Below are 20306 nucleotides of genomic sequence, written 5' to 3'. Positions count from 1 at the left end.
AAGAGGCACACAGTAAATTATAAAGTAACACATTCATTGATCAGATCTTCATAGGTAACGTCTGTTTAGCAAGGGAAGCATGTAGATTAAACAAATTTATAGTAGTTAGCAAGTTTTATAATGATTGATAAACATTATGCTCCCTTGAAGAATTTTCTGTGTTATTTTTACTCTATCACTAGTAATCATCAATGTGACTAAAGAGTCATACTTTAAGGCATTATCTGACTCAAAGAATAAAACCTACACTAGTATTCATATGATGGTTACCCATTCTATGTGTACAAGGCAAGTAGTCATAGGTAAGCATAATATCATGAACGTGCTTGACAGGCTAACAAGTTGTTATATACAATTGTTGACATAGCTTGATTGAGTTGCGAATTTTGAGCTCCAAATACGATTAGAACACAAAGACTCGAGTTAAGCATGACTACTACAAACAAGGAGGGTAATAGATGGAAGATTGTGGATTATACCTAGAGGCTTCAAACCTCAGCTGCTTTTAATCATTTTGAACAAGATGATGGAAACATTAACCTCATACATATCCATTTCAATGTTATGATCCTTCCCATAACCATATCTTCTCTCTATGGCAAGAAGGTGGTCATACTTTCTGCATATTATCAATAATTCAAGTAAATCAAGTATTGGTTATTTTCATTCTTATGAAATTAAAAGTCGCCTAAGAGATTGGCAAAGTGAATTAATGACAAGCTTCGCCATTCATGAAGAAGTTATGATCCTGTTGAATCTAGAAGCAAAATTTCAGAGTCTCATCCATTGTTTAGTTTATGGAATCTTAAGAATTTTTTTTTTTTTTTGGGGTGCGGGGGTGAGGGAGATGGGGAGTTGGCAATTGCAGAGAATAGATCACTAGAAAAACCATATGATATACTCAAAATTTAGCTTATCGCAGTCACAGGTTGCTACAAAAGCTTGCCAAGAGTAAAATGGTGAAGGGGGAGAAGGAAAAATGATGCTAGGGGCTGTTGCAACCACTATTACTCAGTAACTAAACTATAAGATGACAGTTCAAGACTATTTGCAAGTCTAAACTGTAAAAGAACTCTATGCTATTGCTCGTTGCTATGCATGACCCACCAATACCATGAAAGTTGATACACAATTTAGCAAATGAGAAAGCTTGTTGTGATCATCCCTGGCTGGTAAAAAACCAAATGAACAACTCGTCATGAACAGGTTATCCGAGCATCTGGCATTCAACCTTGGGATGATTTCATCAATCACGGGCACAGGAGCCTGGGGAATTCACTTTTCGGCCTGCGTATGTAACAGCAGGCATTCCCATAAAGACAATATCCTCGTGGCAGCTTGATTTAGGTGAGCTTGCAGAGGAATCATTTGCAGATTTCTCCTTTCCTTCATCAACAAAGGTCTCCTCAGAGCAGCATTTAGAGCTGCAAAATGCTTTGTTGCCACTGCAAGGTATGGGAGGTGAACATTTAAGAAAACATAATATGATCAAGCCTCAACAAGTAAACTAATGTGTGACACGAACAGAGGAAAGGAGATGTTAGGACATCTAACCTGTGCATGTAAATGTCTTTCCTCTCTTCCATTTTCTTCTTGCATGAGTAACAGAAGCTCAAAACGTTGTCAGAGGGATCAGGTGTTGAACCATAAGTGAGTTTTGCTGCCTGAGGCAATTTATTCTCATATCCTTTCTTCTCGTCAAAATTGGTTACCTCATCTGTGGGATAATTTAAAATATAGTCACCAAAAATATGGGTTGTTTTAGGATTTGGACCATGGGAAATTATACAAGTATAATCCTCAGAAAGCTGCATTTCACTTTTGGAGAAGGAACCCACAAAACTATGGCCAGAGCCAGTGTGTGTAAGGACTGAACTCTGTTTGGTACTCAAAGAACAGTCTAAGTCTCCATCAAATAGCTGATCATGCAGATTCATCGTGGTAGTACTCGTACTATTATCTGAACAAAAATTTTTGGGACTCCAATTGGGGTTCTGGAAAAATATGGTTGGTGGGGATGAATGGTTGCAGAAATCCAACAGCGGTTCATATTTTAATTGCATTTCCCCAATTTTAAACACAACATCAGAGCTATCCAACTGAGATTTGGGAGAATTGGGCTGGGAATGTGATGAAATCTTGGTGTTCTTAGGTAGCAAATTGGTTTTGGCAGACGAATCTAATGACTCATAGAAATGGCTCGAGGAATTGTGGATGCTAATCTTATATTGAGGTCTGATGAGTGTAGTTTTACTCTCAGACATATCAAGAGCTTCAATGAGTGGCTCGGTTTCATCGGTAAGTGAATCTATGATGCTAAGGCCAACCTTACTGCAATTCCATCTCTTACTAGAGCTTTGGGATGGTGATCTTTGTGACCTAAAACTAATAAAAGGATTGCTGAGGTTTGATAAAAAGGTAAAATGCAGGGAAGTAGGGCTTCTAACTGAGTCCAAATCCGATGGGACCTTACTACTAAACCATACTAACAAACCAGTGATGCCGAAAAATGAGATGCTTCCATGTCTCTGGGACAATTTATCAGATTGGTAACAGGTGTCTGAATAACCAAAACCAGCTATTTGATTACCCATGTACTTATCTTTCTGTTCTGATTTGCTCCTCTTCCTCACCAATTTTGGAAAATCTCAAACCTCTTGAAGGAAAAAAACCTGCAAGTCCTCACTGCATCGAGTTTGAAAATATCAGCACATGACATTATGCATAAAATTTATCAGAATCGATCAAAAGTTACGAACAATTCACGAGGCACAGAAATGAAAAGGCAAATCATGGATTTTACAAACCCCAATTGGAATCCTCTAATAAGCATTGAGAAAGAAGTAGAGATGGAGCTTGCATGGATGGGCGATCGGTATTAAAAGGTACCCAGATGATCATTTAATTGAACAAATCCTGTACAGAAAACTCCAAATAATTAAGAGAAGCTTCAATGAGACATTTATGAAGCACTGAAGCTTCAACAGAGAGAGTACTGATTCTAATTTAATACGAAGAACTCTTATTGGAAAGTTTCTTTAAATGTTCGAAAAATGGATCAGATCATAAAAAATCATGTATGGAGAAACTGACAAGCAATTGATTGTCCCAAAACTAATTACAGAACCGAGAATCCAATGATCTAATGAGGAAATCCCGTAGGCCGTAGACATAGTAAACATGCATAGGCGAAGAAAAAGTAAAATGGGAACAAAAGCTCGTTGAGACAAATTCAAATTTCCCATCGTTCAATGCAGCAAAAAAGTATTCAAAATCAATATATGAAAAAAAAAAAAAAAAAAAACAATTCTGAAAGAGTTCATCAAGAAAGCAAAAAACAAAAATAATAATAACAACATGAACCTGGTTTCTGAGTTGGTTGAATTTATAAAGGCTCCACATCCAAAAGCGAATCAGAAGGAACAGTTGAATCGACGGAAGGAAAGAGAACACGGGAAAGAATGGAAAACCCAGCTGGGTTTCTCCCGTGAAAACTTCACGGGTGAGGCAGTACTGATATCCATATCCAAATGCAGTACAAGCTACATAGATGTTGACAATGTTCAAAACTTCGCTCTCTTGTACAACTCTCTCACTCTCTCTCTTCAAAATCAACGAAGCAGGGTGGCACTCTGAGCCTTCTGAAATACCTCTCTCTCTCTCTCTCTCTCTCTCTCTCTCTCTCTCGATTTGTTGAAATTGGTTGGGTTGGTTTCCCTCCAATATATAGGGCATATGGCCTACTTATTATATTTGGCTTTTGTATGTTTCAGCTATCATGCCCCTACTTTAGTTTTTTCTTTCTTTTTCTTTCTTTTTATAAATATTTTTTTGCCTAGAGAGAGAGATTAATTTTCTTGTGCAATATGAGCGAACTTTAAAAAAATTTCATATAATTTTATATTGCACTTTATCTAAATGCGACACAGATTCAAATCTGTGTCATTCAAATCCGATGTTCTCCAAACCTAGTGTCATTTTTTTGAAAAAAGATTAGTTCTCCTCTCAACTTTCTTTGATCAATAAAATAATGCCAACTAATCAATTAGGGTCCACATATATTTCACACTTTAATATTTGATATATCGCATAAGAGATGTTTGAATGCCAAGTGAATGATGGGTCTTTCTTTGGCCTGTTGAAGAAGTAAAAATTAAGTGATGCGAATTCAAAGTCAACATAACCAAAAGAAACGTTTCTATGGTTAGATGAATGAACAGTAGTCAAAAGATATAGATAAATTGGGGCAATCAAATTGGTATTGATGATTCAATAATAACTTTTTGTTTAATGTTAGTCATTTAAGGACTCATCTTTAATTTTTTTTAATCTTAAACAATGCGTTTATAGTTTAACATTTTAATGTGTAAAAATGAAATAGAATGAAATAAAATTAGTCTTCATATTTTTAAATATTTATCATATAAATTTTTTTTCCTTTTTATTCTCAATTCACTTATTTATTTGTACCAAACAAGTCATTGCAAAATAATAAAAGAGGACTGCCCCCACGGCGTGGCGCGGTAGAAAGGCATTAGCAAGTAAGAAGGAGCATCGGGGGTTCAATTCTAGGTAAATATACTCACAAAGCCAGCGGTACGTGTGGGTGGTGAAAGTTTACTCTATGAACCAGCGGGAACCGTGGATTGTGAGAGTTCGCTCTGTGAGCCAACGCGAACCGTGGATAGTGAGAGTTCTCTATGAACCAGCGGCGACCGTGGATGGTAATGGAGATGTGTTCCGGAGATTGGATTGGTCGAACATCCAACTGATGCACAGAAGCCATTTCCGCATTCGAAATTTATCCTGATCAGCGAGACCTGGGGGTGAAGGACGCTAATCCATGCCGCACTAGGGGGTCCAAAGGGCTCGTTGGTGGTTGAAGTTCCTATGTAATAAAAAAATAAAAATAAAATAAGACTTCATTAATGTTGAATTTGTATAGCCAATTTGCATGATTGTCACCATGAAGCAAATGAGGTTACAGTTTATTTTTAATAAATTCATAATATAAAATAGAAAAGGAATGACATTCATTTAAATCATTCCTGCTAGTCAGACAATTTTTACAAGTTGATTTCAAAATTATCATATTTTTTTTATGTAACTTTTATTACATTTATATTTCATTTCATTTTATTTTTAGGAAAAAGTCCTTCCTGGACCAAATGTACCCTTGAAAATAAACCATTCAAATGTACAATTAATGATATTTTCTGTCCATTTCAAAAAGAGCTGGATAAACCAAAAGAAGGAAATAATAATTAGCTTTTTAAGAAAATTTTAATAACCCTTTAAAACTTGAAAAAATTAAAAAAAGAAAGGAAAATATAAACGAATATACTTTTTCATATTTGGTTATCAAGGAAAATAAGAAAGAAAACAAAAAAAATCTACCAAATCAATGAATAAAAATATGATTTTATGAAATAGTTACATTTGATTTTTGTTAATTTTGTACTATTTAAAAACAATTTTTTGTTTTTAATAGTATTTGATGTAAATGGAAAATATAGTGAAAAATGAATTTCGTTCTTATTTTTCTTTCATTTTCTTTTCCCAACCAAAATATTTAATCCAAACAGACCCTTAAGATTTCTATATACATCTAGGTGTATATACTTCTCACTTTAATGTGTAATTCTTCTTTTGAAGTGAAATTTTAAAAATGTTTTTGATATATCCAAAATTAATAGACTCATTCACGAGGGGGATACGATTATGAAACCACCATTAGTACCCCTGCATAATCGACATGCTAAAGTCAATATGCATATCCATGAGGGGAAACGATTATAAACCACAATTAAAAACCCCGCATAAATGCCCTTGAATTATCTGTAACCCCCATAAATGCAATAATGTGCTTATGAATGCTAAATTGAAATAGGGTCAAGTTCCACCACTATAAAAGGATATTCTAAGAGGAGGTAAGCAACTCATCCTTACTCACTTTTCTATTACTTGACAATCCAAAGCCTCCTACACTTCCTAACTTAAGCATCAGAGTGATCCCTCGGAGTACACCTTGGGTCCTCCAAGCCATGTAAATTTGGTTCTTTTCAAGTGGTCACGGTCGAAGGATGATTCACGAAAGTCATTCATTTTTTGGCAGCAATAGTTGGCGCTGTCTTTTGAAACCTTTGGGAGGTTTTTCGATCCTTGACCATGGTCGCATCGCATAACTCAAAGTCAGAACCTGCTGTGGGTAACCAATCACTACCGTCAGTTCATTCTGCACTAATAGACAACCCCAGTATACCACTAAATGAATTTCTAGCCTTCCAAAAAAGTGTGGAAGACATGTTTACTATAATCCTGCATCAAAAAAAGGGATCATGGAGAACATGGTCTAGAGGCTAATAAAATAGAAGCCGCGTCTGATGGGAAGGTCGTAGCCCCACTAGAAATCGCTGCGAAGGCTTCTAATCCAACAAAAAAGGTAGAGGGTGCAAATAATGTGAGCATTTATAAGTAGTGGTCCCACGAGCTGGAGGAAAAGTTTAAAAAAATCGACCAATTGGAAAAGATGATGAAGGAAGCATGCAACTATCCCTCCAAGGGGGAATCATCAATTAAATTTTCGATCCCTCCTTTTGCTAAAGAGATATTCAAAACTTGGATCATGTGGTGGTGGTAGCGACTTTGACGATAGCTCTTTAGCTAGGGTATTTCCTAAATTCGCTAGGGAAAAAACCTCAATCAACATGGGAAAGGTGATGACATGAGCATAGAAATACGTCAATCTAAAAGGAGTTATGACCACAAGAAGGTGCCGAACTGGTTTGAAAAGTATTGACTCTATGAGTCCAATCCTGTTTTGATAATGACAAATCACTTGGTATTTGACCTTTGCAATTGAGTTTGTGAACATGATCATAATTTAAAATGTACAGATGGTAAGCTTGATATGGACGTCACGAGGAATCTAAAGTACATATCACTTGGCTCAATCCATGGAACTAGAAGAATAAAATGACGAAGAAGAAAGCTTCAAGTTCAAGATCTTCAATGGGAATGGGTATTTAGAATTGAATGTATTTACATGTTTCATATGATATACTTTGAAACTCAAACATTCCTTAGACTGCCCTTAGGACTCATACATTTCATGAAATATTCATTTACATTAGTTCTAGGTTGAATAAATTTTTGTAGGCAAATTTTGGCGGCCTCATCGACGAACCCCTTGGCCTCATCGACGAATGTATAAAGGCTACTCAGCGATGAACAGTGTTGTCTCGTTGACGAAAAAATATCGAAAGCCCAAAAAGTTTAGACAGTGCTCTCGTCGACGAATTCATGGCCTCGTTAACAAACGAGTGTTGTATACTCGTTGACAAACGTACACATTCTTCGATGAAGGTCACGGCGCAGAATGACGTTTTAGCATTGACGTGGACGTAAAACTTTTATTTTTAAATGATCAGACGACCAAGATTTAATCTGAGAGTGAGAACACTATTTAAACACACCCTAAACCCTAGAGACACAAAAAGAACACTTTAGAGAGACTAATCTTGTGATCTTGTGCTAAGTGTGCCTCCACTCTAAAAAATTTACCAATACTCTACTACATCTATAAGCTTTTGGAAAATCATCTCAATTTTTCAAAGGAATTTCATCTACACATCTTGCAAGCATTCCTTGGTGATTGAGGTTTGATAAATAAGTGGTTGGTTTGTGATTCCAATATATATATACCTCAAAGTTATTTTTCATACTCATATATCTACTATTTTTATTGAGAAGAAAAATCTATGTGTTATTATTTGAAAATTTTATTTGAGAAAGGATTTTGCTAAATGTTGAATATTTGTGATATTCAAGTTTTTATTTTCATTCAAAGAATCGATATTTTGTTATTACAGAAACTATTTGATTAAATTTTTAGAGCTTCTAAATACATATTTTGAGGAGTATCTTTTAAGTAGTTTGTTTAAATCTTTGCAAGATACAAAGTTATATTTTTATTCAAAGATTTAAGTCTACTAATTATTTGATAGCAAGAACATAGATCTGCATTTTATTCAAGATTATTTTTAAAAAGGATCTTAGTTTATATTCTTGCATAAAGTACTTTAAAATCAAACCCTAAGTTTCTCCAAAGCATTTATTTATAAAATCATTTTTGGGAGATATTGATTTAAGGGTAGATTTGTGAAGCATCTCATTCTTCATATAAAGATCATATTGATACATACATGTTGAGCTTCAAGCTTTTATCATATGAGTATGTGCTAGAATTTCTATTGCACTCACTAGCTTGGTTAGAAGTAATACAAGTTTTGCAGAAATTATAATTTTTAGATTGTATCCATGGTTTGGGCAGTGAACCGGGATTGAGGAGGAAGTTACGCCTCTTATAAGCAGTGGATTGTAAGGGAAGTTTTGTCCTAGTTAAAGGAGTGGATTTGTAGTGGAATCCTTGAGTGGGTTACTCAAGGCAAGGACATAGGCTGGGATAGGCTGAACCTCGTAAAAACAATATTTGTCTTCTCTCTTCCCTTAACTTCTTTTAATTTCCGCTTGCATTTAAATTATCTATTATTGTGTATGAATTGAGCATTTGATAAGATTGTGAGTAATTGGGTAAAATTGTATACTTGATGAAGACACACATTAAATTTATTAATTGTGAAACATTGAGCTAGTTATTAAGTAGATTGCAAGTTTGTAATTGATAGTTTTCAAAATTAAAACTTGAAGGACTTTATTTTTGAAAATACCTAATTCGCCCCCCTCTTGGATAACACTGAAATTCACATTTGGTATCAGAGCCAAGTTTACATAGACTTAATCGTTATTTTTGTAAAAGATCACAATGACGCACACTGGTGTAACCCCATTCGGTAAGGGACATTCATCCACTAGACCACCAATCTTTTGCAGTGTAAATTACACCTACTAGAAATGAAGGATGAGTATATATCTCTTAAATGTTGATTGGAAAGTATGGAGAATAGTTTCTAAAGGAAATCATGTTCCTATGAAAGTAGTTGATAAAGCAAATGTACCTAAGACAAAAGATGAGTATACTGATGATGATTGGAAATCTGTTCAAATAAATGCTACTGTAATAAACCTTCTATACTATGTACTAGACGTTAATGAGTTTAATAGGGTAATGGTCTGTAAAACTGTTAAAGAGATATAGGAAAAATTAGAAGTAACATATGAAGGCACTAAGGAAGTAAAAAATAGTAGGATAGATATTCTTACTAGTGAATATGAGGCATTTAAAATAACTGCTGATGAGTCCTATTGAATCCATGTACACTAGATTTACACACACCATGAATTCGTTAAATGCTCTTGGTAAATCTTATCCTACTTATGAGTTGATCAGGAAAATCCTTAGGGACTACCGCTAGTTTGGGAAGCTAAAGCTACTGCTATAACTGAAGGAAGGTGTAACGACCTGCTTAATTTTCATATTTTTTTTTTTTTTGCATAATATAATACAATATCACAAAGCTCAGCAGATTATAATCCACCTGGACCTGTGGGTACCAGGGATACATTAGAACATATAACGGAAGCCTAAGTAGCAGGAAACATACAATCATATACATCTCATTATACCATACATCACAATACTAGAGTTACTACAACCACTGTATTTAAGTATATACATCCCAAAAAGAAATACCTAGGAACATTTTTCACAAAAATCCCAACCGTCCCCACCAAAACTTACCCTTCAGAAAGGGCAGATCAACAGAGCTTTACCCGCTTTCCTATCAGGGGCTCCTGAAATGTTTATGAAATTTGGGGTGAGACACTGTAACACCCCAACCCCGAGGGGTCTGGGATACTAACTTTTTACCATTGATTTACAACGGAAGCAAATAAACTCAATTATTATTAAATCAGAGCGCTAATTATCTATATTACAATCATTTATTTCAAAAGAAGAAAAATTACACAAGCATAAATATTTGACATCATACTAATGTTTCTAAGCAAATTTTTATTTTTCTATCCCCACCCGCATGCTTGCTAAGCCTGATTTCTAACATGCTCTTCAAAGTTATCTGAAATAAAATATGATTGGAGTGAGACGACGCTCAGTAAGTAAATAAGATTATTATTAGTGTGTAGCCAAAATGAGTTTTTTAAAAAATTTCGTAAAACAATATTTAATACTATAACTTCAAAATTTCTTTTAGAATAAATATAAATTTTAAAATTTCTGTATAAAACTTTTGTCATCAATTACAACAGTAAAATTTTATAATTATATACTATAACTGTTAAATTAAACTTTTAACTTTAAAACTGTAAAAATATTTAATGATAAACATACATATACTTTTCCTTATACGTTTTCCTTAGATCGTCATTTAAGCACCAAAATGATCCTTTTCACGTAAACTTACACTTTTCCTTCAGATCATTAGTAACTTTGTACATGTAATTAAATATGTATAAACATATATTATAAAAACCACCCTTAGGCCTGTTTGCCGTAAGTCATGTTTACCCCCATGACTGGGTTGTGCGGTCCGAAGACTGGAGTTAGCTGACTAGCCGACCAAACTAAATCAACGTATGTAAACTTTAAGTGAGATTTTCCTTATTAAGTCTTGGTCCGGAACCAAGTGTGCACTCAGGAGAAATCCACTAACATAAATAACCACTCTGTAAACAGTGTGGGTGCACTCTGATTCGTATAAACTTTAAGCTGCGGTACCGAGCATCTGTAATTTTGAACTTTCGTTACCATAAGGGGTTTTAAAATCATCTTATTATAATTTATGTAATTTAAAATAATATCGTGAAAATCTCATCTTTACTCATATTTTCATAAAAAAATGTAACGTAAAAATAAACTCATGCCACACAATTTTTGTGTTGAGAATATATATAATTTTATTTTTGAATAGAAGGAAATGCTGAAAATTTACCCGAGGGGGTTAGAATAATTCTTAACCCAAAAATAGATGCAAGTATATTAAAGATAGAACTGGTATAATTAAATACGCGTAAAAATAAACTCATGGAAATTTTGTGGAACTAATTAACATAATTGAAATTTACTTATAAAATAAACTCGGGTATGAATTTTAAATAAAAAAAAAAACTAATGTAATCAAAATTTACTTACCTTCTTCCTTACGAACACTGGAACTATCTCTAAGAAATGAGATCGGAAAGAGTGGGTGATTGAGAACTTACTCAAAAATTCTCTCTCCACCACAATTTCTTTCACTCACTAATCCTTTTCTTCTTTAGAAAATTGTGGTGAAAAATGAAGGTTGAGAGCTCCCTATTTATAGAAAAATTTTGGGGAATAAATGAAATTTATAAAAGTGTGGGAAGATGGGTGAAATTATAATTTTTAAAATTAAAGAATGGACAAGGGATGGGCAAGGTATGGGTTGAGTATGGGATGGGGATGGAGGCCATGTGGGAGTGCTTGCCACCATTCCCATTAAATAAAATTTTAATTAACTATTTACCTAATTAATTAATCAATTAGTTAATTAATTATTTTATTATTTTATTATTTTTCTTAATCATTATTATCATTGTTATTACTTTTAAACTATTTTTAGTATTTATTTATTTTATTATTTATTTTTGAACAAGAATTAAATTTAAATTTTGAAAACTCATGTGGGCCCCACATGGTATTGTGGGCCCCACACAACTTCAAGCCCCGAATGGATCCTACGTAATTTGAATAACTCTTATACGATTTTATGCATCCTACATAGCTTTGTGACTCGTGTAAACCTCTATACGGCTTCGGGACTCATGTGGGCCCCGCATAGGATACCTATATTATTATTATTTTATTATATATTTTTACAAATTATATCAGTCAAAACATTATTTTATGTACTTATTTACGTATATAAACAGTGTCTTGTGGTTCCGGGACTCATGTGGACCCCACATAGTCTTGTGGGTCCCACATATGATACTTATATTATTATCATCTTATTATGTATTTCTAAAAATTATGTCTGTCAAAACACTATTTTATGTATATATACTTATTTACGTATACAAACAGTGTCTATCCTGTTTATCCTATGAAATTCCATTTTGACCAGGCCGACCTCCAGGGAGCGACTGAGCCGCAATGGTCTCTGAGCACTCGCTTAGACAAGGTCTTTCTTAGGCATCAAACATGGAATCAAGGATCCTACAGAAAAAAACTTCTATATTGATATTAACTCAATGACCATTTTTATTATTTTATTATTATTGTGCTTTAATCATATATATATTTTTGGGTCATCACAGACACCTCTCAATAAGGGAAATAAACTAACGCTAGTGTGTGGCAACATGAGTATTTCCGTGTTCTATATAAAATCATACATGAACATATCAGTATAACTGTTTGTATCATATCTGGGAAACATATATTTTCAAATAATTACAGAACATACATGATTTTCATAAATATAATTCATCTCGTATAACATAATATGAAAACAATCCTGATAGGTTAGTTGACTATTATCATGTATTACCCCCATATGACTGGGTTGTGTGGCCCGAAGGCAGGACCTCACAATGGTTGGCCGACCACCGCCAAGTCAAGAGTACAGTCTGTAAGTTCGATGGGTCTGCCAGACCTGGTCCGTACACCAGGGGCGCTTACACACTTTTTAAAACCACATCGACCATCCAATCTCACACCACTCCGTACAGCGGCGTTATAACACAAATATCATGATAAATCATGAACACATAACATCGGTACCGTGCAAGTGTGAGCCTAGACCAAGTCAACTAAAAGTGATACATGGATATTTCATACCATTAATTATCAAATCAATCATATCATTTTGAATATATACAAATATCATGAAAATCATCGGGCCATATGACAGTATTTCACATTTTACCATAGTTCGGCTCGTACACCTGCAAATCATATCTATAGCTCGGCCCATACGCCGACAAACATATCCATAGCTCAGCCCATACACTGGAAAATCATATACATGGCTTGGCTCGTACGCCGACAAATCATATACATAGCTTTGCCTGTACGCCGGCAAACATATCTATAGCTCGACCCGTATGCCAGCAAATCATATACATAGCTCGGCCCGTACATCCGCAAACATATAAAAATAACGGCCCATACGTCGATTTTCCATTATAAAAATCTATATTTTTATCTTATTCCCAAAAAACGGTATTTCATAATTATTTCTACTCATGTCACACGAAACAGAATTTTTGTATATTTAACATACCATCATTTTCAGCAGTATTTCCTAAATATAAATCATATATAAATATATTCATTTCCTTGAAATCAAATGCTATAATATTATACATACTTTTCATAAAATACTAACTTAGTTTATCCACTTACATGATTCTTGAAAAGCCCTTAAGATACTCAGTCCCGCACCAACAGGATTCCCTACTCAACACCCTGAAAATCACATCTCCTAGAATTAAAGTTTAATATTTCTACGCGTACTATGCTTTCTACAACTATCAAGAAACCAAATACTGAGTAGAAAGCCTTACCCTAGATTTGGGATGGTTTCCAACTCAGCCCCAGCGACGATCTGCCCCCGTAAATTTGGAGGGAACTTTGCCAAGAGCGTCGTGGTGGCTTCAAATCGTCGAACTGGTGAGAATCCGGCCCGAGATCGTAAAGAGAAGGTAGGAGGGGCGTAGAGGAGAGAGAGAGAGAGAGAGAGAGAGAGGGAGGGAGAGGGAGATTTTTGTGCAAGATTTCGGCCAAAAATGAGATTTGGCCCTATTTATACATTGGGTTTCATCGACGAGCCATGTCACCTCGTCGACGAGGTCAACAGGAAATTCGTCGACGAACTCTCCCCTTCGTAGACAAAATTCAAAGTCGCCCAAAAATTCTCTTGGTATTTTCTTGTCGACGATACATACCCTCGTCGACGAGACCCTGTGTTATCCTCTTCGACGAATCCCCTGTATTCATCGACGAGTCCTTGATTAAATTCCTCAGTTATTACTCCCAAAGTGCAATGTAGTCGACAAACACTCTGCTGCCTCCTTCTGTTTCTATTTTCCATTTCCCTCCCTCTTTATTATTTAAATACCATTATTCTTCGTGTCATTACAGAAGGAATCTGAAAGAGATTTCAGTTGATGAACTGATCGAATCGCTTATCACTTATGAGCTAGCAATAAATGAGAGGAAAAATGTGTAGAATAAAGCAAAGAGAGTTACAACTCTTAAGGCATCGTCTAGTAGCTCTAGTAAAGGAAGTGACTCAAAATCAGAAAATGACATGACTTTGCTAACAAGGAAGTTCAGAAAGTTCTTGAAGAAGAATAATAAGTTTAACAAAAAATTTCGAAACTCAAAATCAGAAAGAGGAGAGTCTAGCAAGAGGAAACAAAAGGAAGATCCGCCAACTTGCTACAATTACAGAGAGGTTGGACACATCAAGCCTGAATGTTCTAAACTAAAGAAAGCCTCCAAGAAAAAGAAGAAGGCTCTAAAATTAGGTTGGGACACGCACAACACAAGCAGTTCAGACACTGAGTCCAGTGATGATTTGGTAGCCAATCTGTGTTTAATGGCATATGATGACCTTGAGGTACAATCATCTTTCTCAGCATCTTCTTATTATTCCAACAATTCTGAAAATGAAAATAGCATGCTTTCTTATAATGAATTACAACAAGAATATTTGTACACTCTTAAAATGCTTGAGAAGAAAACTAAGAAATTTTTTTCTTTGAAATGTAAAGTAAAAGAACTCTCAAAGCTTATTGAAAAACAGAATGAGTCCTATGCATCTGTGATAAAAGAAAAGGATTTAGAAATTAAGGAAGTGGAAAGAAATTTGAAAGACAATTCTAAAGTTATTCATAAATTCACAGAGGGCCAGAGTAACTTTGAAAGACTTCTTAGGGCGTAGATAAATTCCCTTGATAAAGAAGGATTTGGTTTTAACATAAAGGAGAATTTGAAACAAAAACATCTTTTCATGGGTTATTTTGTAAGAGAATCAAAAGACTAAGCTCCATCAAAGGACTCTTATAAATATACCACATGCTTTAAATGTAAAAAGATGGGTCATATAAAATTTGATTGTCCTTTTAAGAACAAAAAAATTAAAATGAAAAAGGTATGGAGAGTAAAGGAGATTCATGCACTAACCCCCATGGACCCAAGAAAAAATGGGTCCCAAAAATAGTTACTTAAATGTCTATTGCGGGTGTGCTTGAGATCATCCTCCTTAAAAGATAGACGGTATATGGACAGTAGATGTTCACATCATATGACTAGGGATAAAACTAAATTCGCATCTATCACACCAAAGGACGGAGGATTTGTCACTTTTTGGGGACAATGCAAAAGGGAAGATCATAGGAGTAGTGTTAGAAATGGTGTATTCCCAAGAAGGGGGGGGGGTGAATTGGAATTTAAAAACTTTTTCCTAGGTTTGACCAAAATAGCAGCAGTACATTCACAACCTAGGATCTGTCTATGCAGTTCCAATACATGTAGATAAATATAACGCAGAAATTAAATCATACGCAACATTCACACAATAACATACACGTGCGGAAATATAAATAATGCACACACGATATGTTATCAGGGTTCGGCCAACAGTTCCTATGTCCCCTCCTCTAACTCACAAGCCCGAGAATTTCACTAAAGGCTCACTTAACAGGTGGAGCGGTACCGATTATAATCAGGTCAATTACCACAGGGCCGACCTCAACCTTTACAATCAGGTCAAATGGCGAGGCTGACCTCAACCTACACCTTAACAGGATTGTGCATCTAACTTTCCTAACCGAGTCTAAACTAATTCGGGACTATTTCAAAGGGCTAGTCTCCCTCTTCAGTCCCGTGCTTGGAAATACAACAGTATGTTCACAATCAATGGAATTGGTACAATGATTATGCTTTCTTGTAAAGCCGATGTGTACCCAGTTACGTACAATCACATACACTACCAAGAAGATATAATGAGTAAGCTCAATGTGGTTTAATATATTAACTCTCAAATATATTTGCAGTCGATGTAATCAGTGCGTGAGAGTGCAAACCAGTATGATCTTTGTATCACAAGGTGTATTAAATCTAAATGTTCAAACATGGATATTAGTCGAACTTCATATATCTTAATCAACAAATTTTCTCTATGTATAAAGCTCAAGTAATGTATAGGTTTGGTTTGGAAAAGGATAACAATATGATCTTTTTATCACAAATTGTATTCAATATAAATGCTCAAACAGAGATATCAATCAACCCTCATATATTTCAACCAACAGATTTTCTCAATTGTATAAAGCTCAAGTAGTGTATATATTAGGTTTGCAAAAAGAAATTTAATCTTTGTATTCAGCAAAAGATATAACTCAATGAATATTGCAACAAAGATTTTTATCTCATAAACAAATATCTTTTCAAAGGTTTGTCAAGATAAATTACACAAGATATTTGGAAATGCTTTGAAAAGATTTTGCAACCAAAATCAACTACGAGCTTCTCAAGATGTTGCAATGAAGGTGCAATCTCATAAGATCTAACAAAGTCTTCTTGGGATAGACTTATTAACAAAGTCCCCTAAGAATACTTAAGGTTCTGCTCTCAAACAAAATCGTATTAATCAAACACAACACATTGGAGAACAAACCTATAGAGCAATCAACACTCAAATCAAACTTTCAAAAGATTTTTGGCAATAAGAGAAGGTAAGTATGAGTGTATGGAGTTTAGAAATGAGTAGAAACGAGTATTATGGATTTTGGGAATTTCAAAGAATTTCTCCTAATCAAGATTGCTAATCTCATACTAATTATTCCAAATGAGGGGATATTTATAAACTTCCCCAGAAATATAACCGTTAAGGACATAAGTGGAATAATTAGAAAATTTTTAATAATATTTAATTAATTAAACCTTATTTAAAAAGTTAACCGCGGTAAAAAATTCAGAGCAACCCGAGAGCACTGATCGACCAGGACAAGTTTGGTGTACCAAAGTTCTTGGGGTTCGGTCGACTAGGCAAGAAATGAACTATGAGTTCGGTCGACCGGACTTATATGTCCAAAGGTGATTTTCCCATTTTTGCGAGGTTCGGTCAACCGAGAAGATTTGAATTAAGCCGGTTGGTCAACTAGACCGTTAAGTTCCCATATGTGGGAACTCGGTCGACCAGGTTGGTGATATTCAAAATATGCTTGGTCAATCAAGAAGTCAATAAATTTGACTCCTGGGGTGTTCGGTTGACTAGGGTCAAATGAACTGCAAGAGTTTGGTCGATCGGGCTGTGGTCAACCAGTTGACCCTGTCCTTGGTCGGTCAACCAGGGGCAAAATGTACATAAAGTTTCGGTTGACCGAGTGTGCACATTTAGTACATTTCGGTCCTGTTTTAGCCAACAAACACCTTATTCAAATGAATAACACATACAAGTGAGTAAGTGAGTGTCTTAGGGTCATTTCTAGGTCCTGTTTTAGTTATTTTTGGTTTGAGATTATTTATTAGATCATGCATGTAATGTGTGTGTGATTATTACAAACCATAGAACCTAATTACTATTACAGACCCTCTGAATAAAAATGAAATACAATAAAAATTGGGTCTTCAACTTTACTCTCTCTTTATGCATTATGATCTACCAATTTGAGTTCTTACACATAACCTCAAACACCCATTAATTATAACAGGTATTTGTCATTATCAAAACCGAGCATGACGTTAAGGTCAACAAGTAGGTGAAGTTGGTAACGATCCGTCACATATCATAAATAATGTTTTGCTGGTTGATGGTTTAAAACATAACTTATTGAGTATAAGGCAACTTTGTGATAAAGGTTATAAAGTATCTTTTGAACATGACAAGTGCATTGTTGAATATAAAACTGATAAAAAATTTCTATTCACTATTGAGCATCATGAAAATGTATATACCACCAGTTTTGATAACTTAACTTCTCAATGTGTGACATGTTTCTTTATTATGAATGAAATTAGTTGGATTTGGCATAGGAGATTAGGACACGCGAACATGGACTTAATATCAAAACTAGTTAAGGGAGACTTAGTTAAGAGATTGATTAAGACGAAATTCGTGAAAGATAAAATCTATGATGCATGTCAATTAGGAAAATAAGCAAGATCTACTTTTAAGAAGAAGAAAGTAATCTCCATTACTAGGCCACTACAAATGCTACACTTAGATTTCTTTGGTCCAACCCCAACTCAAAGTTTGGGAGGAAAATATATGCATTTGTTATCGTTGATGATAATTCCAGATTCACATGGGTACTATTTTTAGGTCACAAAGATGATGCGTGTGAACAATTTATTAAACTTTGCAAGAAAATTCAAAATGAAAAAGGATATACTATCACTAAAATTAGAAGTGATAGGGGTAAAGAATTTAAAAATCAAGGTATGGAAGAATACTGTGATTCACTAGGAATATCTTATAACTTCTCAACTCCTAGAACACCTCAACAGAACGGAGTAGTAGAGAGAAAGAATAGGTCTATACAACAAATGGCCAAAACTATGCTTAATGAACACAAATTACCTAAGTACTTCTAGGCTGAGGCAGTAAATACCGTCTGTTATGTTCTAAATAGAGTTCTGATTAGACCATCTCTAAATAAGACTCCATATGAACTATGGAATGGCCATAGACCAAACATCTCATATTTCCATGTCATTGGCTGCAAATGCTTTGTACTTAGATACAATGAACATTTACGAAAGTTTGATGTGAAATCTGATGAAGGTATATTTCTATGATATGCCTTAGATAGTAAAGCCTACAGGATATATAATAAATGAACATTAACCGTTTTAGAACCCATTCAAGTTGTATTTGACGAATCCAATCCATTTGCTCAAAAGACTGATGAGGATGAAATTGAGATTAATAAGGAATTTGAAAAATTATCTATTGAAGATAACTCAGACAAGAGAAATGAAGTCAAGGACACGTCTTCTGAAGATAATCAAGTAGAAAAAGAGATTAATGAAATACCTAAAGAATGACAGTACATAAAAAATCATCCTATAGATCAAATTATAGGAGAACCATCACGTGGAGTAACTACTCGATCCTCACTTAGAAATATGATTAGTCATTTTGCTTTCTTATCACAAGAAGAACCTAAGAATGTGGGTGAAGCAATTGAGGATGAATCATGGGTAATATCTATGCAAGAAGAATTAAATCAGTTTGAGAGAAATAAAGTCGGGACATTAGTTCCTAGACTTAAGGATATGACAGTTATTGGAACAAAATGGATATATAAGAACAAGAAAGATGAACATGGAATAGTTGTTAGAAATAAGGCAAGACTAGTAGCTCAGGGATATAACCAAGAGGAAGGAATAGATTTTGAAGAAACCTTCGCACCTGTAGCTAGAATGGAAGTCATTCGAATGCTATTAGCCTATGCTGCTTTTAAGGATTTCAAGCTGTATCAAATGGATTTTAAAGGCACATTTTTAAATGGCTACATTAGTGAAGAAGTATATTTAGAACAACCCCTAGGTTTTGAAAATCATAAGCATCCAAATCACATTTATAGACTAACTAAAGCCTTATATGGTTTAAAGCAAGCTCCTAGAATTTGGTATGAAAGGTTAAGCGACTTTCTATTGGAAAATGGATTTACTAGAGGAAAGAATGATACAACACTCTTCATAAAAGCTAAAGATGAAAATATGCTCCTAATACAAATATACGTAGATGATATCATATTTGGAGCAGCAAATGAAGAGTTGTGTAATGAGTTTGAAAAGTGTATGCAAAATGAATTTGAGATGAGCATGATGGGAGAACTTAACTTCTTTCTAGGACTTCAGATCAAACAAGCAAAACTTGGAATTTTTATAAATAAATCAAAATACATTAAAGACTTGCTCAAAAGGTTTAATATGGAAGATGGTAAAATTCTAGGAACACCTATGAGCTCTTCTTTAAAATTAGACAAAGATGAACAAGGTATACCAATAGATGTTAAGCTCTATCGTAGGATGATTGGCAGCTTACTATATCTGACTACCAGTAACTCTGACATAATATTTAGTATATGTTTATGCACAAGATTTCAGGCCGCACCTAAGGAGTCTCATTTATTAGCTATCAAAAGAATACTTAGATACCTGATTGGAACCATTAAACTTGGATTATGGTATCCTAAGTATACTTCTTTTGAGATTACTAGCTATTCAGATGGAGATTTTGTCGGTAGTAAAGTGGGAAAAAAAAGTACGAGTGGCACATGTCACTTCTTAGGATATTCTTTAGTGTCTTGGTTTTCAAAGAAGCAAAATTTAGTTGCTCTTTCCA

The 20306-nt window shown here is 34.6% G+C and overlaps 1 protein-coding gene across 1 annotated transcript; it reads right to left on the bottom strand.

Annotated features, from left to right (window-relative positions):
- Window positions 1–880: 880 nt before the first annotated feature.
- LOC131157763 (FCS-Like Zinc finger 10-like) lies at window positions 881–3673 on the bottom strand. The gene is made up of 4 exons (XM_058112130.1): window positions 3364–3673; window positions 2808–2916; window positions 1555–2685; window positions 881–1445 (listed from the first exon to the last, which is right to left on the bottom strand). The coding sequence occupies exons 3-4, from the start codon at window positions 2592–2594 to the stop codon at window positions 1247–1249; spliced, it is 1239 nt and encodes a 412-aa protein (XP_057968113.1). The 5' UTR covers window positions 2595–2685; window positions 2808–2916; window positions 3364–3673; the 3' UTR covers window positions 881–1246.
- Between the last annotated feature and the right edge of the window lie 16633 nt (window positions 3674–20306).

The sequence above is a fragment of the Malania oleifera genome, chromosome 6, assembly GCF_029873635.1.
Source record: "Malania oleifera isolate guangnan ecotype guangnan chromosome 6, ASM2987363v1, whole genome shotgun sequence".
In the NCBI taxonomy this organism is placed as follows: domain Eukaryota; kingdom Viridiplantae; phylum Streptophyta; class Magnoliopsida; order Santalales; family Ximeniaceae; genus Malania; species Malania oleifera.
The sequence above is the reverse complement of the archived record's forward strand: the minus strand, read 5'-3'. Positions and strand labels throughout refer to the sequence as shown.